The sequence below is a fragment of the Rhinolophus sinicus genome, chromosome 6 (assembly GCF_057876585.1).
Source record: "Rhinolophus sinicus isolate RSI-liver-muscle chromosome 6, RSI-T2T, whole genome shotgun sequence".
In the NCBI taxonomy this organism is placed as follows: domain Eukaryota; kingdom Metazoa; phylum Chordata; class Mammalia; order Chiroptera; family Rhinolophidae; genus Rhinolophus; species Rhinolophus sinicus.
The window spans coordinates 37518568-37541213 of record NC_142506.1 but is presented as its reverse complement, the minus strand read 5'-3'; the positions used below and the strand labels follow the sequence as shown (position 1 = coordinate 37541213).

At 38.2% G+C, this 22646-nt stretch overlaps 1 protein-coding gene across 3 annotated transcripts in view; it reads right to left on the bottom strand.

Annotated features, from left to right (window-relative positions):
• The window catches only part of CDH17 (cadherin 17), a 124360-nt gene that overhangs the window by 49122 nt on the left and 52592 nt on the right, over nucleotides 1–22646 (bottom strand). For 2 of the 3 annotated variants that reach the window (XM_019719225.3, XM_074316429.2), the window contains 8 exons: nucleotides 21830–21968; nucleotides 19728–19886; nucleotides 19424–19623; nucleotides 16991–17122; nucleotides 16539–16689; nucleotides 11977–12192; nucleotides 6520–6596; nucleotides 4438–4629 (listed from right to left, as the gene is read on the bottom strand). In XM_019719225.3, coding sequence (XP_019574784.2) covers nucleotides 4438–4629; nucleotides 6520–6596; nucleotides 11977–12192; nucleotides 16539–16689; nucleotides 16991–17122; nucleotides 19424–19623; nucleotides 19728–19886; nucleotides 21830–21968 — 1266 coding nt within the window. Of the gene's footprint in view, nucleotides 1–4437; nucleotides 4630–6519; nucleotides 6597–11976; nucleotides 12193–16538; nucleotides 16690–16990; nucleotides 17123–19423; nucleotides 19624–19727; nucleotides 19887–21829; nucleotides 21969–22646 lie in introns of those variants that run through there. The other variant, XM_074316430.2, reaches the window with a different exon arrangement.

Below are 22646 nucleotides of genomic sequence, written 5' to 3'. Positions count from 1 at the left end.
TTTCACAGAAATAGAACATATAACCCTAAAATTTATATGGGACCATAAAAGACCCCGGATAGCCTCAGCAATCTTGAGAAATAAGAACAAAGTGGGAGGTATAACAATACCTGACATCAAATTATACTACAAGGCTACAGTAATCAAAACAGCTTGTACTGGCATAAAAACAGACCCATAGATCAATGGAACAGAATAGAGAACCCAGAAATAAATCCATGCCTATATAGCCATTTAATCTACAACAATGGAAGCAAGAATGTTTAGTGGGGTAAAGACAGTCTATTCAATAAATGGTGCTGGGAAACCTGGACAGACACATGCAAAAAAATGAAGCTGGACCACCTCCTTACACCATATACAAAAATAAATTCAAAATGGCTTAAAGACTTAAATGTAAGATCTGAAACCATAAAATTCCTGGAAGAAAATATAGGAAGAAACTTCACAGACATTACCCGGAGTAAGATTTTTACTGATATATCTCCTCGCATGAGGGAAGTAAGAGAAAAAATAAACATGTGGGATTACATCAAACTAAAAAGTTTTTTCACAGCAAAGGAAACCATGAATAAAACAAAAAGGGATCCTACTGAATGGGAAAAGATATTTGCCAATGATATATCTGATAAGGGGTTAATATCACAAATTTATAAAAAACTCACTCAACTCAACTCCAAAAAAAGCAAACAACCCAATTAAAAAATGGGCAGAGGACATGAAGAGACATTTTTCTAAAAAGGACATACAGATGGCAAACAGACATATGAAGAAATACTCAACCTCGCTAACCATCAGAGAAATGCAAATAAAAACCACAATGAGATACCTCCTCACCCCAGTCAAAAAGGCTGTCATCAATAAATCAACAAACAACAAATGCTGGCGCCGATGTGGAGAAAAGGGAACGCTTGTGCACTGTTGGTGGGAATGCAGATTGGTGCAGCCACTATGGAAAACAGTATGGAGGTATCTCAAAAATCTGAAAATAGAACTACCTTATGATCCAGCAATCCCACTCGTAGGTATCTATCCGGAGAAATCCAAAACTCCAATTCAAAAATCTTTATGCACTCCTATGTTTATTGCAGCACTATGCACAATAGCCAAGACATGGAAACAACTGAAATGCCCATCAGTAAGTAACTGGGTTAAGAAACTGTGGTACATTTATACAATGGAGTATTACGCAGCCATAAAGAAGAAAGAAATCTTACCATTTGCAACATCATGGATGGACCTAGAGAACATTATGTTAAGTGAAGTAAGTCAGACAGAGAAAGACAAATACCATATGATCTCACTTATATGCGGAATCTAAAGCAAAGAATAAGTGAATGAACTAATCAGAAACAGTTTTGGAGACATAGAGGAAAAACTGAGGGTTGCTAGATGGGCGGGGGGTGGGGATAAGGGGGAAGGTGAGGGGTTTAGAAAATAGTCGTTAACCACAAGATGGCCACGGGGTTTTGAAAATTAATTTGGGGAACGTAATCAACAATGTAAAGATTTTGTAGGGTATCTGATGGACCGTGTCCCATTTGGGAGACCACCTCAGGGATGATGTAGATGCCTGATCTCTGCACTGTACACCTGAAGCTGAACAATAATGAATGCCAACTATAATTTATATATATATATATATATATATATATATATATATATATATATATATATATATATGTATATGGTTACAGGAAGCGGAGTACAGCATTAGGAATAGAGACAGTGGAAATGTAATTGCTCTGTGCGATGTCAGAGTGATAGTGGATGGGGGAGGGGGGTTCACACAGTATGAGGGATATAAATGATAAACGTCTAAGTATTGCTTTGTCTTGTGCACCTGAAACTAATAAAATTTAAAAAAAAAAAAACAGAAATAAAGTAAAGGCTAAATATACAGACAATGGAAAACTTTGCAGCCTTAAAAAAATTAAGGAAATCTTGTCATATGCTACAACATGGAAAAACCTTGAGGACATTATGCTAAGTGAAATAAGCTAGTCATAGAAAGATAAATATTGTGTGACTCCACTTATATTAGGTAACTAGAGCAGTCAAACATATAGAAGTGGAAAGTAGAATGGTGGTTGCCAGGAGCTGGAGGTGGGGGGAAATGGGCAGTTGCTTGTTCAAAGGACATAGAGTTTTATTCATGCAAGATGGAAGAGTTCTAGAGATCTGCTGTACAACAACACTCATATAGTTAACTGTACACTATAACATTTAAGAACGTATATTTCATACAACGTTTTTTACCACAATATTTTTTTTAAAGCCTTAGTTTAAACACTTAAAAATGATTAACATGGTTCAGAAGAACCATGAGAGCTCCTGAGAGCTTAATGGACCGAGAATTAGGTAAGTCTAAGTCATACACAAGAAACCACATTATAGAGTTTAATCTCTTTAAAACACCAAAAACAATACAAATATATATACATGCACAGTAAATACATATACATCATATACATCCTAGGGGCAGTTGGCTAATATTTGGTGTATCCTAATGAAGAATCTACACCTCAGGGGTGATTGTTGCTTAGCATCTGAAAGACTCTAAACAGAGATCTGTACTCCAGAAGCAGTTACTACAGGCCTTGAGCTAGCACTGTCTCAAGCAGCACTAGAAAGTTTGTTAATTGGCAAAGTGATCTCACAAAGAAATTTCGTCACATTAGTGGTATTCAAGACATGTAGTTTGGTTAAATATACAGTATGTCTTTCAGTCATCACATGGACAAGAGTGTAAGCATCTAGCTAGCCCAGCAGCTTATTCCCTTCCAGGACTCCAGTTTTCTTCAGTCCAGGATCACCTTTCTGTGGATCGTCAGACAATCCTCTCGCTAGAGAGCTATTATCACAATGCTAAGGGATAGAAAGCTGGAACTTCACAGGCCTAAAGCAAAGTTGGATGATCATTTTTGTGCCTGCTTGTTAACTATTGTATATGGGAGAGAATTCAATTATTTATTTAGTCAACCAATATTTATTAAACCTCTACTATGTGTCAGACAGTATTCCAGACACTTGGAAAACAACCATAAACAAAATAAGGATATGACAGATTTTAGTCAGAGGCCTGCTCTATTGTAACATACCTTCTCAAGGTTGTATGGGAGGATACTTGCAGCTCTCACATACCACTACATCATCAGGGTTACCAACACCTCCCTAACGGTGCCCATTAGCCATAAATGGTCAAATTAAGTTCGTTCACAACAAGCCACCATGAAAAAAATGCTGACGTGGAATCATTTGTACTGAGATGCATAGGTCTCCATCCATCTTCTCATAGATTTCTAAAGAGCTCTGGTCCTGGAGGAGGATGGGAGATATGCTGCCTGGAACACCCACTGCAAACTCTGAAAAATGCCCTTTCCCTTACCCTGTCCTTCTGCAGTTCTTTTTCTCCATGTAGACCACATGAACGGAAGGTGAATTTGTAACAGCACCTATTCCAAACATCACACTGACACAGAATGCTAATGGTTTGAGTTGGTCCACACACAAACCTCACTGATAAAATCCAGTGAGGCCCTTTGTCAGAGGCAGAGTATATGGTAATAATGAGATCAGAATTTTGACACTGCCCTAGGGCTTGCTTCACCACTAGCATTCTTCTCCTGGTCAGTCTATCCATTTCCTGTAAAATTATTCTGTTTTGTCCTCAAAAGCATCTGCTTCAGCTTTCCTTTATTCTGTTTCAAAACTTTCCTCCAGAGCCTTTTTTTTTTCTTTCTGCAGCTTCCATGCACACTACAAACCTTCAGCATTCAACTATGTTTGCCAAGTCTCTTTTGCTGTACTGTGACTCATTTTAATTCTAAATACATTGAATGACATTGAATGTTGCTTCCTATTGAGTCACCTGGTAAACCAGCTACATCCTTTGAATCATAGATGAGGCAGCCACAGAGAAAAAGGTCAAAAATTAGATGTACATGTATGGGAGTAGATTAGGGAGGGATAGGAAGATCCTGCACAAAGAAGCAGGTACTATGGTAATCAAGATTTTGGCTCCAGTCTGCCTAGTCCTTCTAGAGGGAGGGACAAAGTAAGAGCCAGTGGGCTTAGCAATACCATAAAAGATGAAAGTAAGGAATGGGTATGGAAGAAGAGATGAAAGCATAAACTTGTCTACCAAACCTTAAAAAGATATCTACTAATTTCCAGTCATTTTTAAAGAGGAGTCTGTGGCTGGCACATTAGAATAAAGGGTCCGTAGCGTAAAGGGCTCATAGGGCTCATCCCATCTAACACCCCACATTTGCAAAGTGTCAAGAAAAGCCCTGAGCACAGCCTCCCACCCAGATTTAGCAAATAAAAATATAGAACATCTAGCTAAATTTGAATTTCAGGTTAACAACAAATTTTTAAGTATAAGTATGTCCCAAATATTGCATGGGACATATATTTAAAAAAAGTGCTATTTACCTTTTTAATCATGACATATCCAGTGTTGTTTTGGGGGTCTGTGTCAATCCCCAATCGCCCCTCACTGTCTCCCTGTGTAATACGATACAGGATTTTAGAACTCCCAGTAAATGGCTCATCAGCATCGGTGGCCTGGATGACTAAGATGATGGACCCAACAGCTGTGTCTTCAGCGAGAGTTAGGTTTCCATACTAAGAAGGAAGCAAAGGAAGGAAATGATGAAAATGTTCATTGTCATCAAGCATAATTGCCAAAACGCTAACATGTCTCTGGTTTCAGAATGGGCACAAGTCATATATTGCATCAATACTTACCAAGCATGTTTTTCCTATTGATGAATAGGTAGCTGTTGATTTTGACATCAGTCCTACTCATAAACTGATGTCTATTGAACCAAGAAATACGTCTCAGAGATCTACTGGTAAAATTCTAAAACAGATTAACCCTCTGACATCCAATACATTTAACTGTAATTATTATACTAGTGATTATATAAATAAATACTATGTATTGAGTACTTATAATGTGACAGGTACTTTACATATATTATTTTAATTAATCCATAATCAACCAAGGAGTAGTAGCTAAGAGCCTGAACGTTGGAGTCAAATGGCCTGGGTATGAATCCTAGGCTTGCCACTTATTAGCTAGATAACTTGAAGCAAGTTACCTAACATCTTTAAGTCTCAGTTTCATCATCTGTCTAATGGAGATAACAAAAATAGAACTACTTCATATATGCTGTGGAGATTGAGAAATAAAGCATGTAAAGACCCAGAATGCCTGGCCAATAGTAAGTACTCCATAAAGATAAGCAACAAGCCTATTGAGTAGCTATATTATCATCTCCATTTGATAGAGAAGCAAAGGATTGAAGAGGTAAAACCCACCCAAGACCACACCGAATTGGGATTCAAAACCATGTTTGTCCAATTCCAGAGCCTGTACTCTTAATCACTGGCCTAGGCTATCTCCCACTCCTCCAATGAAAAGCCCCCAGATCATCTCTCTGGGCATCATGATTGTATAGATGGAAATAGGTAGGGTCCAGGAGAAGACCACAGCAGTGAAGCAGCAGACTCACTCTGTAGAGCCCAGTTTGCATTTCCAAGCTCTGAGACTTCAGAGCAGGATTTTCATCCTCAATCTAAAACTACTGTTGAGATCTAGTGCAGGAAATCACAACACAAGGAAGGGATCATGGAGGCTGAGAAGAAAATGACTATATCCCATGCTTGCTTAGCCTCAGCGCCTGTTACATAAGTTACATTCAGTCACTCACTTCTTACTGCTCTGAACCCTCTCATAAATTGATTCCCCTTCTTTGTCACAACTGTGTCTTTTTTGTGATTTATGAACATCATCACGGGGCTCTGGGCTGCCTCATAACTGACTTCAACTAAGACATAACAATCTAGTCAAATGGGCTTCTCTCTGCTCCAGAATAAATAAATGGAGACATCCCTTCTAAAGGGAGCAATGATAAAACTACCCCCAAGTTTAAAGACCACATCAACAACAAGTAAACATTCTTTTTCATGTCCTCAACTGATCTTTTTGCTCCTGCTTTTTCTGCCCAATATTTCTAATTCTTACAAATGTCTTGAGAGTCAGAGATTAGTTTTTTCTTCTCCTTTTCTCTTAACCCAGTTATTACAAAATAAGTTTAGATTGCCAATATTCCAAATATTAAATTTTTTACTAAAAATGCTTGTTGGAGAACTAGCAGTAATCTATTTATTAACCTATTACACACAAAATATGTAATGACAAATTGAAACTAGCCGTTCAACTCTTTTCAATTTGACAAAGATTGTGGTTGAGCTTTCAAGCAGCCCTTGGAACAAATGAGCCATGGGCAGAACCTTATAAACAGATGTTCCCAGATACTATAACAGTGAATGTTATTGTTCCCTGAAGATTTCTACTGGAGAAAGTGTCTGTGTTTGTTACCAGTGGATTGACAAAGGCCACCTGTAAAGTTTGGCTTTTTTCCTAACTACTCTCCAGAAGTAGGGGTCAAATAATATGAACAAAATGAAAAAAACAAAACAAACAAAAAACAGGTGAAAATTACTCACATCTGGTTTTTCAAAGATGGGGATCTGATCATTGATATCAATAACATTGATCTGCACATGACAGAGGGTCTTGAAATCTGAAAATCAAAGTCATGTCATAAAAATTCTCAATGAAAAATTATGCACTAAAATCAGAAACCTGCAAGACAAAAATTGTCAAGTAAAGTGACAGCCATAGTCCCAATTATACTATTGACATGTAACTTATGTGGAAACAGGAGTCTCTGCTCCCCACCTGCACCCACAATCAGGTCACCACAGGGAAGCTAAAGAAAGTCCTGAATGAAGTTCCCCTGGGATTCCCAAACCTACTCCCTCCTGAGTAAGGTTTGTTCCTGAGCAAGAATGTTCCTTTTCTGTGAAGCAGTCTCTTTTTTCTAACTAGTGAAACATGTTGTCTTCAAATCCCAGTGCAAAACTTTCCTCCCTGAAAGCCTTTCCTGAGCATCCCAGAACTTAATGTCCTACATCTCCTGTGCTCCCTATTGTGGGAAGGTTTGGGGTGTCTGCTCCCTCCCCTCTAAGTGAGGGAGGAAGTGGTACAATTAGTTCCCTTCAAAGGGCCTGACTGTCCAGCCTGCTAGAGGCAAGAGAGAGGCAGAGATGGCTCATGGAACCCTGGGGAAATGACACAGGCTTTGAGGAGTGGGTTTGACAATTCAAAGACCTAGTCAGAGACAGCAGGTTTAATCTAGGTCCATGATGAGCATAGAGTATGGGTAGGAATGGTGTGCCTGAGGAAACATCCATAACAAGAAACAACAGGTTCTCTCTTGGGGTCGCTATTGCTCTAATAACTGTGGCATACTATAGCATAAAGATTAAGAATCTGGGTTCTGTGAGGTGACATCTCATCGTTGTTCATTTCTCTGATGATTAGTGACGTTGAACATCTTTTCATATGTTTATTGGCCATCTGTATGTTCTTATGGAGAAATATCTATTCAGGTCCTCTGCCCATTTTTTAATTGGATTGTTTGTTTTTTTGTTGTTGAGTTGTACGAGTTCTTTACACATTTTTATGTTAACCCCTTATTGGATATATCATTTGTTAATAGCTTCTCCCATTCAATAAGTTGTCTTTTTGTTTTGTCAATGGTTTCCTTTGCTGTGCAAAAACTTTTTAGTTTAGTGGTTACCAGAGGGTAAGGGGGGTGGGAGGTGGGAGATGAGGGTAAGGGGGATCAAATATATGGTGATGGAAGGAGAATTGACTCTGGGTGGTGAACACACAATGAGATTTATAGATGATGTAATACAGAATTGTGCACCTGAAATCTATGTAATTTTACTAACAATTGTCACCCCAATAAATTTAAAAAATAAATTAAAAAAAAAAACTTTTTAGTTTGATGCAGTCCCATTTGCTTATTTTTTCTTTTGTTTCCCTTGGCTGAGGAGATATATCAGAAAAAGTATCACTAAGAGCAATGTCAGAGAGTTTATTGCCTGTGTTTTATTCTAGGAGTTTTATGGTTTTGGGTCTTACATTTAAGTCTTTAATCTATTTTGAGCTTATTCTTGTATATTATCTAAGAAGGTGGTCTTTTTTCTTTTTTTTTTTTTTTTTTTTTGCTTGTATCTGACCAGTTTTCCCAATACCATCTATTGAATAGAGTGTCTTTACCCCACTGCATGTTCTTGCCTCCTTTGTCACAGATTAATTGACGGTATAGGTTTATTTCTGGGCTCTCTTCTCTCAGAATGGCTGTCATCAATGAATCAGCAAGTGACAAGTATTGGTGAGGATGTGGAAAAAGGGAACCCTTGTGCACTGTTGGTGGGATTGAAAATTGCTGCAGTCATTTTGGTAAACAGTTTGGAAGTTTCTCAAAAAATTGAAAACAGAACTACTTTATGACACAGGAATTCCACTTCTGGGTATTTATCCAAAAATAATCCAAAACACTAACTCAAAAAGTTATGTATCCCTATGTTCGTTGCAGCATTATTTACAACAGCCAAGATATGGAAGCAACCTAAGTGCCCATCAATAGATGATTGGATAAAGAAGAAGTGGTTCATATATACAATGGAATATTATTTGGCCATTAAAAAGAAAGAAATTTTAGCATTTGCAACAACATGGATGGATCTAGAGGGTATTATGCTAAGTAAAATAAGTCAGACTGAGAAAGACAAATACCATATGATCTCACTTATGTGTGGAATCTAAAGAACAAAATAAATGAACAAAGAAAACAGAAACAAACTCATGGATATAGAGAACAAACTGATGGTTTCCACATGGGAGGGTTTGGGGGACAGGGTGAAAAAGGTGAAGGGATTAACAAGTACAAATTGATAGTAACAAAATAGTCATGGGAATGTAAAGTAGAGCATAGGGAATATAGTCAATAATATTGTAATAACTATGTATAGTGCCAGATGGCTACCAGACTAATTGGGGGGAATCACTTTGTAAATTATATAAATTTCTTACCACTAGGCTGTACACCTGAAACTAATATAATATTGAAAGACAACTGTAAGTAGAAAATTAAAATTAAAAAAAGAACTAAAGTTCTTGACATAAAACAAATTGTTAGCACTTTCTATTTACTAGGCACTGTATTAAGTGCTTTACTGCATTACTCATTTCATTTTCATACTAACTTCATGATGTAGGTGCTATTATCATTCTCATTTAGTTCACAAATGAGGAAGCCAAAGGATAGAGAAGTTAGGTAACATGACCAAGGTCACACAACTAACTAGTGATTGAGCCAGAATTGAAATCCATGTACTTCCTTTGTCCTCTTCATCCACTCTTCACCCCCTACCCTGCTGTGTCCAGGAGGCCCACCTTATGAACTGCATCAGTGGGCATTCTGGCCCTCTGGGTAACAGTTGGGTTGTGCCAGTGGGGGCACTGGCAGGAGATGGGAGGAGGGGCAGGAGAAGAGAGGTCTGGTATAGTTCCCCATTGCCAGCAGTCTTGTCTACAGCCACAGGCATAGGTCTTGCTACTTCGGGAAATGCTCCCTTTCTTCAATGCTTCATTCCTTTGGGTAGGAAAGACTGTGCATTTTGCTTCACACCTCCTGTTGGTTTCCCTTCACCTGGTCTACATCCTTTACAAATAATCCCTTCTTAAACCTCTTTTTGGTTACTCCTTTTGAGGTGGGGGGTAGGGGTCTCTATTTCCTGCTGGGATTCTAACAGATATACTCAGACAGTCTTATTCCAAAGTTTGTGCTCAATGCCCTGGACATGAGGCCAGACATGTAATCTAATGATAATCAAAGTATAAATAAGTGAACATTGATTAAACATTTGTAGACAACAAGAATGGCAAGATTAGGGGACCCCATGACCTACACACATTGGCTCCCTTATCTGTACGAACCTCATCTGGGTTAGCAGGGGGTCCTCCTGGGTAACAAGCCCTCCCTGATCGCATATAAAACTATGTTAATTACAGCTTAGTCTATAAGTTTCTGTAGTGCACACTTGAATGTTTCATTCCATCAACACACATACAAACACATATATTTATGTGTAAATATATTTTATAATCTGGCCCATATTTTCTATACATGTATTCCTATACATAGACAATTTGTAATCTGATTTCCATTTTATGCTCTTACAGCCTTAAATTGCTTCAAGTCCCCATGCATTTGCACATAGTGTAGGGCTTCTCTGTAAGCCCTACACTATTTTGTAAGTTGCTATATCCATCCTTCAAAACTCAGTTCAACATCATCTCTTCTGGAAAGCCTTACCCATTCTCTCCCTCCACTGAGTCACTTGTTTCCTTCTCAGGCAACCTTATATATGTTTCTTGCAATTTACTTATTTACATGTCCATCTCCTCTATCATGAGAGTTCCCTGAGGACAGACATTGGGTTTTATTCACAGGTGTAGCCTCAATACCTTGAATGGTAGCCTCAAACAAGGTAAATGCTCAAGAACTGTTTGCCAAAAGAATGGATGGCTAATGGTATAAGATTGTTAATTCATCATGGTTTATTATACTCATTATCACTTTTGTTGTACCTCTTAACATAATGCTAGATAAATGTTAGGCTTTCAATATTGCCAAATTACTAAATTTCAAACATTATGCCTTGGGGGCCCGTTAAACGCCAGTTCTCTCCAGTACACCAACATCTGCATAAAGGAAAAAATGTGAAACAGTATGAAATGATGCCCTTTTCTTCTCCATACCTATATATCTGTGCCTCCTAGCATAACCCTTACCGAACTATTTGTTAGTCTAAGATTCAGTGAAAATTAATTCAAAGAAAGGTTCTTAACCAAGGAGTGTGCCTGCCCGTAAAAAAAGTCTGTCACTAAATAGATGCATTTTCTGTGTTTGTGCACATTTGTCTGACAACATGGGCATTTGTTTGAGAATGAATAGTTTTCATCAGATTCTCAGTCTTGTGACCCAACAAAAATCAAGAACCACTTGCTTTGAAATTATATAAGGAGTAGGGAAAAATGTTTCCTGGTATGTCGAATGGCCAACTAGAAGCTAATAGGAAAAGACAAAATTTCCCGAAAGATATATTTTTCCTCCACTTCCATACAGTTGAATCCTTTGAGTCCAAAAGGAATAATTGGGAAATACAATTAATTTTCTTGTTCATGATTATGGCGGCCATGACGGAGTGCCTTGCTGACATCTAAAAACAGGGATCTTACTTGACAATGGCCCCACTACTGCATTCTGAAGTTTATCACCACATTTCCACTGAGTACTTGCTTCCCATGGCTGCCCCCAGCCAGTGACTGGAGAAGACAGGACCATTCTTAAAGATCATGGACTCTTTCAAAGTCCAATTTTGGACACCCCAGTGACCTTGCCAAACTTTTATTTGACTGCTCAGTGGTCTATAATACTCCCATCAACCTTCCTTCCCTACTTCTTTCACTCAGTGTCAGGCTTGTATTGTAGTCTGATGGTTCTCCTAGCCTTCTCTGTATCTCTCCCGCTTTATTCCCATAGGCATTTTCCCTTAAAAGAAGATCCTTTTTTCATTTAATCCCCTCTATGCATCTGTTTCTTGGAAGACCAAGACCAATACAATAGTGTTGCCTGAGCTGTAACTTGGACCAGCTACCTCTGTGCTGCATGTGTGTTTTACATACCGTGTTTCCCCCAAAATAAGACTGGGTCTTATACTAATTTTTGCTACAAAAGACACATTAGGACATATTCTCAGGGGATGTCTTCTTTTCTCATGTACAACAATCTATGTTTATTCAAACACAGTCATATCATCTTCTGGAACATCGTCATAATGTACTAAATGCATCCATCTGGCCGAGGATCTTAACTGGAGCTTATTTTCGGGGTAGGTCTTATTTTCAGGGAAACACGGTAGGAAGTAATAACACTTAAACAGCATCCTTCCATAATATACCCAGGCATTAGAGCAGTCTAACAAATCACAACTAAAAGGTAAACAAATATTTTCACTCTTGACAGTGAATGTGATACTAACCTTTGTCAGACACCTCTACTGTCAAGTGGTACTGAGGAGTGTCTTGTTTCTTCAAGGACTGCAAGGCTAACTGGAACACCCCTGTATAGGTTTGGACCAGGAAGAGTTCTTCTCTGGGAGACTTCGGAGTTTGATCCACAATTCTGTATTCTAAAACACTGTTGATAGTGTTTGCTTCATCCATGTCATGGGCAGCAAGAGTTCCAATATTGCTTCCTATGGAGAAGGAACGAAGGAAATCCATTCATTACAGGCTCTATTTAATCTATTAAAAAATGGTTTCATTGGATAAGCAGGTTCCTAGAAATCACTGTAAATAACTTTGAGTAGCTGACTAAAGTTCTTAGATGTATTTTGGTTCTTCTAACCCTCTCCATAGTGTAGTGTGTTGAGTAGTATATTAATAATTTGATAGGGTCGCCATCACAAAATACCACAGACTGGGTAGCTTTAACAACAGAAATTTATTTTTTCACAGTTTCTAGAAGCTAGAGCTCTGAGATCAAGGGTTGGTTTCTTTTGAGACCTCTCTCCTTGTCTTGTAGATAGCTGTCATCTCCACATGTCTTCACATGGTCCTTCCTCTGTATGCGTCTGTGTCTAGATTTTCTCTTCTTAGAACACCATATTGGAGATGGATTCAGAATGTTGGGTTAAAATTGAGTCTATTCTATATATGTAGGGTAAAAGAGGTACAAAACAATGCCCCTGACCTTTGAGGGGCTTATAGTCTAGATCAATAAAATACTAAATTATTCCTTAGTATGTGTATATTCTCTTGTTTAGAGTCTTATATTAGTCATAATCTTGTGGGACTCAATTTCCCAAGTCTTAGCAATACCAACATTAATTCATATTGGATTATGACATTATAATGACATCATTTTAACTTTATTTCTTTAAAGACCCTGTTTTTAAATGACAGCCACACTTTGAGGTACAGGGGGTTAGAACTTCACCATATGGATTTGGGGGGACAGAATTCAATCCATAACAAATAGTGTCCTACAAAAAATTTAGGTTCACTCAAAACCTCAAAAGTGACCTTATTTGGAAATAGGGTCTTTGCAATGTAATTTGTTAAGGATCTTGACATGAAATCACCCTGGATTTAGAGTGGGTCCTAAATCTAGTGATTGGTGTTCTTATAAGAAGAAGAGAAGACACAAAAACACACAGAGAGGATGAGGCCATGTGAATAAGGAGCAGAGACTAGAGTTATGCTGCCACGAGCCACCAGAAGCCAGAAAAGGCAAGGAAGAATTCTCCCCTAGCTGGAACTTTGATTCCAGACTTCTAGCCTCCAGAACTGTGAGAGAATAATTTTTTGTTTTTTAGACCACCAATTTTGTGGTAATATTTTATAGCCTCCCTTGGACATTAATACACAAGGCAAATGGTATAACTAAAGAAGGCAAGCCAACTGTGGGTCCCTTCTAAGCAATTTTTTGGAACAATTGCAGAAACTGATTCCACCCCAGAGATAACACGGGATCAAAGAACAGGCATGAATCCTCTCTGCCTTGTTGCAGCTTATGGCCTTAAGTATTTTATTCCTGTGAGTGTTTTAGTCCAGGAAATTTCAGAAGTCAGAAGTCAGTTTTCCGCTCGGCTCTAGCTGAGGTCTGATAGGTTCTGGATCACCTTACTCTGTGAAATGAGAATTGTGGGTTTCTCTACATGCAGCAAGAACTGCACTGTGGTACTAAAACTTGAATACATCCAATTTGTGGAGATGGTTTAACTCCCTCTCCTATATCATTTGGCATCAATTTACTTATATGAAAATCTGGTGCATTTTTATTGTGGAGGGTAGGAAAGTACTTATGTTACATTTATAATGGAGCTGGAACCATGTAGGCATGTCTTATGGGCCAAGGAAGGGGGGCATCGTGAGCAATAGAGCAGAAGAAAATATATACCTAGTATATTAGCAGTTGCTATTTCTGAATCCATCACAACCAAGTCACCTTTCTGGTATGCATCTGCCCTTGTAAGAAAAGTATCTGTATGTTGGAATGGAAGAGTGTCTTACTAAATTGTGATCCTTTGGTATCTGAGCAGCCCTGCTTTGGACCTTCCCCTCAACAAGTGAGCATAACACAGAGGACACTGTTCTTCTCTCACTCTACAGGAAACTTCCAGCTGTCAGAGGCACCATGAGGCTGTTGACATAAGTGACCAGGGAAATTTCAGTAGAGGAGACCACTCATTATGAGCACAGAACTTTGTGGAGAGGAGTACCATGTCTCTAAGTGACAAAAGCCCGGAAAAAGTAGTAGCCCAGATTGGTTCAGAGGTGTATATAGCATCTCTTGGGGCATTCAGAAATACTTTAGAGAGGTGGTGGTTTTATGAAACACTAAATTTCCTGCTTGAACACGTAGAACTTGGTAGCAAGTGGGATTTCAAAATTAATGTTGGCATTGCTAAAACTTGAATTCATGAGTCTCACAAGCTTCTGGCTAATAGAAAACACCAAACAAGAGAATATAACATACTAAGGAATAATTTAGTGTTTTAATGAGCTAAACAGAGCCCTGCAAAGGGCAGGGACATTGTTTTATACTTCTTTTAGCCTATATATATATAGAGAGAGAGAATAAACTCAATCTTTGTTGATTTATAAGAATTCCTTGTCCATTAAGTCCACTATTCAAAACTTTGAAATATTGTTACAAAATAAATTCTCACTTTTAGAGAGGCAAAGAGCATTAACAATTGATTCTACCTAAACAATTTATTCTACCAACAATGACTTTCTCACCAGTGTCAGAAAACTAGTACTGTCCTCTTCCCAAATAAGCCTCTAAAATGGCTCCTAACAAACCTCCACATACTGACATTGGTGTCTCATGTAATCCCCTCCTGTTAAGTGTAGGCTGGGTCTAGTGACTTGCTTCTGATGAATAGAATATGAAAAACATGATGGGATGCTACTTCCAATATTAGGTTATAAAAAGACTGACTTCCATCTTGCCCAACACTTTTTGAGCACTCTCTCTCTCTTAACTCTCAAAGGCACCCAGCTGAGCTGCACCCAGATTCCTGGGTTGTTTTAATCTGCTACATTTTGGGGCAATTTGCTATGCAGCAATAGACAACTAATACACTAAATGTTAGGCTATATGCAGACTTGAAGTATCATCTACAAAAGTCTTCAAATGTCTTCTGCCTTCATTCAGCATCACAGACCATCCCAGATTTCCAAAAAAAGGTAATGCTACAAGTGTTTCTTGGTTATTGTCACACATTCCATTGTCACACAACTGTTGCTATTAGAAGACTCTTATAATTAACTAAAATCCTTCAAGTCATTTAACACATCTTGTTGCAGCAAGAATTGAAATAAATGAAAGTGAGAGGACCTAAGAGAAACACACTGACAATGGGTAGCCTATGTATAACTTCTGACAGAAAGAAGAAAAAAATAAGCATTGAGCAAGCAAGCCACACAACCAGTGTCTACTAAGCTGCCAGGACAGTACCCACTGTGTCAAAAGTGTGTGGCAAGAAGAATAGTTATAAAAAAACATTTAAAAATGTAAATACAAACAGAAATTGTGGACTTCGTAGAGAGGAAAAAACCAATAAAGATGTATCCAAAAAAAAAAAAAAAAAGAATAGAGAGATCAAAAGAAAATGATGAGAAAATCCACAGGCATGTGAGGATCTGCCAGGAGGGCAGCAAAGCCCTAGAAATGGTAATCATAAAAGGCTGCTAAGCTTTAAAGCCTCTGAAACTTACATGAAACAAGAGACAAAAACATTTCAAGAAGTGCCAACCTGCTCAGCCAATGAGCTTAATATCAAGGAGTAATAGAAAGAATTTTCCTAAATCCAAGGAAGTCATAAAACTCTGAAACATAATGTTCCCATAATAGTAGTCCCTGTATAAAACTAAGGCTATTATGAGATGAAGTAAAAGAAATAAAGCAAGTCAAGAACAAAAGGACAAAAACAGATAGGACTTGACCTTCATCTACCAACCTCCTGAACTATTATCACCTTCCTAGAGAGGGAGCATGAAGGATCAAAAGTCAATTTCCATTTGTTGTGCTTATTTACTGCAGGATATCTGACATTGGGTATAAATGGTGATTTAAATTATTTAGAAAATTTGGTTAGATTTTATCTGTGACTGAGTTTGTTAGAGGGCAAACAAGAATCTATGGAAAAACCTTGCAAATGAGATAACCTTATATATGTACACAGGATACAGTGGAAGTGGTTATGGTGCTAATGATAGTGGTAAGGGTGGTAGTAGCAGTAATAGTAATAGTGGTAACAGTAATAGTAGTGGCAGTAATAGTGGTAGTAGTGGTGATGGTAGTTATAAAAGCTCCAGTTTAAGAACACTACCCAGATACTGAGTGAGCCAAAATACTATCTATACCTGTGTGAGTCTCAAGGTATATTCAACCTCTATGCTGTGCTAGACATGGACAATTGATCCCTGATCAGGTACCTGCCCACCTTTTCCAGGACAGAAAGGAGAAAGGGATTACAGAGTTAACACAGGAAGGACAGCTACACAGCTTTGAACAGATCTTCTTTCTTACCAATTTTTTCATTCTCCTGGACCTCAAATATAGTCATTGTAGATGGACACGTAGGTGGATTATCATTAATGTCGTTAACTTTCACATGAATTTGTAGTGGGAATGCAAGTGGTTTTCCAAGCTCATCCTTTGCAACTGCATAAAAAACATACTAAAACAGAAAGATCAGTTAAGATATGACTCTTTCTTCACAGCCTTTAAAAGGCAGAGAAAACAGCTGTTTCGATTCTATTTCGATTCTATTTACCACCTTATTTTCAATTACTTAGAACTGGGAACTGAGAAAAAAATGTGGGGATATTACCATGTCTTTGAGAGCAATAATGTACTGGGGTTCAGAATAGTTTGGGGTTTTTGTTATTGTTTTTAAGTAAAATCTTTTCTGCTTTCAGCTGTCCATGGGCACAGGACGTGGTCTTGTCGCCTATGAGACTCCTCCAAGTTCTACTCACTGAATCTTTTTCTTCTCGGTCCAAGGGCTGATTCACATAAATATCTCCTTCCTGGTCAATTGAAAATGGGAATCTTGGCAGCTTCTCCTTTTCAACTAAGGAATATTGTGCACCTGGTTCATTCCACCGCACCTACAGGGCCCAAAGTGAATTGTGAGGAAAAATACATCTGGACCAAGAGAACTGGAAAGGAAATAAACAATTTCCTGGTTCTTAATTTGAAATTTCTGAAAACCTTGCTGTCTGTTGTTTCTTATAACTATTGAATTACATTTTTCATTTTCAAGATTAAATAAGCTTTTTTATTTTTCCAAGTTACGTTGCTCAAAACATATTGCTTCTCTAAAGCAATTTTGTGAAACTTCTAAAGAATTTGTGGGTTTTTCTTTTGGAAATCTGATTGTGGAAGCTTCATATTCATAAAATATTAATTTAAGAAACAAAATGTACTTTGTAGCTGCCGTTATCTGAGGACTAAGCCATGATGTACAACGGGTTTCAAAAACTCACCAGTGAAGATAGGAGCAAAGGAGACACTTTAAACTATTCTCTGTGTGATTATTTAAGTAAGACAAATGATATATAAATAACATTTAGTCTTAAAGACTTCAGGATAAGAATAATTTCCAATTCCTAGCATTGTTTTGTAAATAACTTGGCAAAAATCAATGAAGTTAATAGTAAGAACAGTGTATTTCCTAGAGACAGAGCATGGCATCTCTGATGTTCTGTACTAATAATACACTTATTGAGGGCTTACTACATTCCAGACACAATTTGAAACATTTTTATGCATTATGTCATATATCCTCAAAAGCACTATGATGTAGAAACTATTGTTATCCCCATTCTATAAATGAGGAAACTAGGGCACAAAAAGTTTAAGGGATTTGTCCAAGTTCCTATGGCTATTTGAAATTTCCACACTTAACTATTCTCTCAAACCAGCTTGGTAAGTGTATCAAGGAAGCATCATTGTCTCTTGCCAGCTATTTAAGCATCATCATCTGTCCAAGCCAAACACCATGTTTCTAGTTCTAAGTGAGTGCCCCTTCTGCCCTGAAAATTCAGTATGAGTTCTCCTCTCTTGAGTTGTTCCCCTCCATTCTTCTTCCTGGGTTTTAAGACACACAAAACACTTTTCCCAGGCCTGGGTATTGGGTGTAGCACTCCAGAATTTCTTTTCTTTGACAGCCCTGAGAGCAAACAAGCACATGCATTCTTTTTAGCATTTGTAAATTCTTATGGGGATAACCTAAATAATAAATAGGAAGACTTTAGTAAAGGCCTTAAATCTGCAATTCTCATGGTAGTGAGTCCTGACATAACTTCTTAGCTGGCAAAGCAGAATACTGCTTGTTTTCATTCTTTTTTTCCTGACAATAAAGTTCATTAATTCAGCATTTAATAAATAAAATTATTTTAGGGTATGCAATAGATATGATGGGATAGGCCATTCCAGGGCCCCTTACCAACAACAGTGTCATTTTAAAACAATCTTAAAGGAACCACAGATTGGGACTCCTTCACAATATTAATCCTGTTATTCACTTTCACAGACACTACCCCTCAGTTAATCTTCACAACAACCCAGAGAGGTATTATTATCTCCATTTTACTGATGAGAATTTGGGACTCAGAATAGTTAAATGACTTATTCATGATCAATCATTAAAGTAACAGAGCAGGGACATGGTTTGGGTCATCTGCTTCCAAATCCAGTGCTCTTTCACTAACCCACAGCTTTCATGTTAAGGAAGCTCCTGATCTTCCAGCAAAGATCAGATCTCAGTGGAGACCAGAGTGGATTTCCAGGAGCCAAGGTAGGAGGGGACTCAGGGTGAGAGCACCAGTCATGGAGGTGGGAAGGGGGAGCACATGTGAACAGAGAGAAGAGGCAAACAGAGGAGAAGGAGTTGGGAGAGGGTGGTCTCCAAGGGTAAAGGTTGCCTACTCAACTCTTACTCTAGGCCAGTCCTATCTCTGTCCCTCAGCCTATGGTGGGATGAGTCCACTGGATAGAGGTTTCTACCACAAGAAGAAGAAGCAGCCTTTCAAAATTCAAATCATATACATGTACATGTGCACCATATACAACCCACTCTAGTACAACCATATCCTAGACTAGTGACAGGGAATAAATATCAGTGGTGTCTACTTGTAAAATGAAGGTGAACAAATTTATCTTAAATATATATATATATATATTCTCTAATTTGGTGAAGTCCAGAGTTTACCCATGGTAAGATAACACATAAAAGTGTCTAGTTTACTCCAGAGACTTGGGTTCAGAAACATTGTCTATTTAGTTTGCTTTATAATTGCATAATGTAAAAATGTACCTAGTAAATGTATCAGTGAAGACCATGAAGATGGACTTCTACAAAGTGAGGCCATTTACCTAGTAGGCTCTAGGCATTCCTGGGGCACTACCTGAGTGATTTTGATGGGGTGAGGACTTGTTGAGTTTTCTACAATCTCCACAGGTTCTGGTGCTTTCCAAATATTTTCCTTCACTGTAATATCCACAGATGTGCTGTCACTGAAGGAATTCTCATTCTGGCCTCCCATGTCCTTCACTGAGACCACCAGATTATACGAAGGATTCTTAATGGGATCCAATTCCCGAGATCCTATGGAAAGTAGGAAAATAGAAAAAGAAATGTCTCTAAAGGTGACACAGATCTAAGACCCTTTTTCTGACTCAGTTGTCCTATGAGGGCATCACTTGACTTACCTTCTGAGGTAAGTGAAATTGCCCCTGTTTTGTTGTTGATCTGAAAGTACATGACATTGTTGATCTTGGGAAGCTGGATAACAATTTGATAAATAAGCTGGCCATTGGGAGTGGCTGGATCATCCAGGTCTGTAGCATTGACATACATGAAGGGCTTTCCTATTTAACAAAATGTACCCAGAAAAAAAGAGATATTAATTGAAATCCAAACCAACCATAGCCACTTTTACCTTCTAAGTGGCAGATATAGACTGGGGAAAGATGCCATAATTCATATCAGTGGGGAAATAAATCTTTATTCTGCTCCCTTCCCCTAGGATGGGGTTTCTTGAAGCATAGTCCAGGGAACTCTAGGGGTCTCTGAGAGTCTAAATTTATGCATGTGTAAAAGATCCACTCAAAGCACAAATTAATGCAATGGTTTTTAGAGTAAAGGAGTGAAAAGAAAAGAAAAGAAAAGAAAAAGGCATTGATATGGTTTCAACTTCCACATTGTAACCAGCCTTTAAGAGACCACCATTTGTGGAGTTTTGGTACAGTATCAAAAAATATCCATAATCATCTGAAGATGCTATTACAATACTCTTCCCTTTTCCAACTACATATCTGTGTGAGGCAAGTTTTTCCTCATATGTTTCAACCAAAACAGCATATAGCAACAAAATTAATACAGAAACAGACATGAGAATCCAATTGTTTTTGATTAATTTAAATATCAAAGACATTTGCAAAAATTAAAACAATGCCATTCTTCTTAATAACTCTTTTTGTATTTGAAAATATGGTTATTTTTCATTAAAGTGTGTTTATTCTTTTAAATGAATTAATAAATATTTTGAAGTTTCTCAGTTTTAATTTCTAATCTGATAAATATTGGTAGATATAACCGTGATGTACTGGAGCCAGCTTGTGAGACCCAATTGTTGAATTTCCAGCTTTGTGAACCAATTATTAACACCATTGGTAACTTAAAATAGTCCATGGTGGGAGTATTTTTACCACAGAAATTGGTAAATGCTACAAGCAGGACTTTTTGCCCCAGAGAGACCGCACTCCCTTATATATATAACCCATATATAACAACACTGTATACATCAAAAAGGTCTTTGGAGTCCTTAATAAGTTTTAAGAGAATACAGGAGCACTGAGACCAAGAGGTTTGAGAACCACTAATCTAGAAGATCCTATTAATGAAGACACAAAGGGGAAGACCTGAAAGATTCTTATTTAGCAGAGCTTATTTGTGAATTTTGGTATGTAATTTCAGGGACAGAGAGTGAAATTGTTCAACATAATAAAAAATATATTTTTCCTGAGTTATTGGAAGTGGGCATTAAAGAATGAGAGACTGAGAAGATAAAGCAGCATAGAGAAAAACTCAACAGTGAGTTGATGGAAACGGTTAAGACTCTTTCTGAGAATGCAGAAGCCTAATATTCATGTTTATTTTGTGCACTGTTATGATGTAATACTCCATCTCCTCAAATCTTCACTAAAGCCTGTGGCATGCATCTATGCCTTGATGAGGGGCTTTTGTGGAAATGAAGGTTAGAAGACTAGTGAATGGATGAGTCACAGGTTGGAAGAGAAAAAGAACTGGGAGCTAGCAGTGCCCATGAGAATGTAGTTTCCTGAGAGGGTGAAGGAGAGTGAGTTAATCTTTCCAAAGTGTTCTAAAGTGTTATAGAGCTCTACAGTGTTCTAAAGCTCACCCTAAAATAGTGGTTCTCAAATGGGGGTGATTTTGCCCACCAGGGGATTTGTGGCAATGTCCAAAAACATGTTTGTTGTCACAACTTGGGGTTGCTACTGGCATCTGGTGAGTAGATGTCAGAAATGCCACTAAATATCCTACAATGCACAGAATAGCACCTGACGAAAAAAAGAATTATCAGGCCCAAAATGTCGATGGTACAAAGGTTGAGAAACCATGCCCTGGAGTAATAGGGATAATAAAATAACTCCCAGATGATTGCTATGAAATTTGAATAAGATAGTAAGTGCTTAATAAGTGATAGCTACGGCTGTTAGCCACTCAAATATGACCTTTTGCTTGACATCCTTCCATTTCTTCATAAATATTTCCAGGCTCCTGCTGTTACCTGGGCGAGAATTCTGTCTTACTGAGCCTTCATACTTTGACTGGAGAAACACGGGTCGATTGTCATTGATGTCCTTCACTTCTATGGTGATGGGGACTGGGCCCTCCACTGTAGCTCCATGAGCATCCAGGGCTGAGACCTAATGTTGAAATGAAAAGGCAACCACCTTGGTGAGTCTGGACTTCACATCACACAACAAAAGTGACTTGAGAGAAATTAGAACTCAAAGAACAAATAACCTGGTGACTATAGGGGAGAAAGACACCCACAGAATCACAATTTGGGAGATGCTAAAATAGGGGCCCTCTAAGTTAAACCTGGCTAATCATGACTGTGTTTTTCCAGCAGTAGGGTATGCTGGACACTGTACATGCTTCTTTTGTACATAGCGGGAGTCTGAGAAATAAGAACACTTTGACCCTTGAGGCTATGGAAGAGTTATGTCTTCTTACCAGGCATTTTAGTGGTCAACCTGAAGCAGACAAAAAGCTTTTGCCTTATTCTTTTTCCCCACAATTAGCTCTGTACTATTCCTGCATATTCAGACACCAACCATGAAAACTAAGAGGGAAAGACAGAGAGAAGGGTCTCTCTAGTTAGCCTCTGACCATTGGTTATTCCTGCCTTTTGCAAGTTCCAAAGGAGCTCCATCCCAGCACTGATGTTACCTTCTTTGTGTGTCCAGAACCCACACAACAGATATAGGCAGATATCAGGAAAGTGCTGGCTTGGTTTTGATCCAGGTGCCTGAACATGGCCATACTTGGACAAGTAATGCCATCTGTAGGCCTTGGCAGTGTAAGTTGGGTTACTCTTG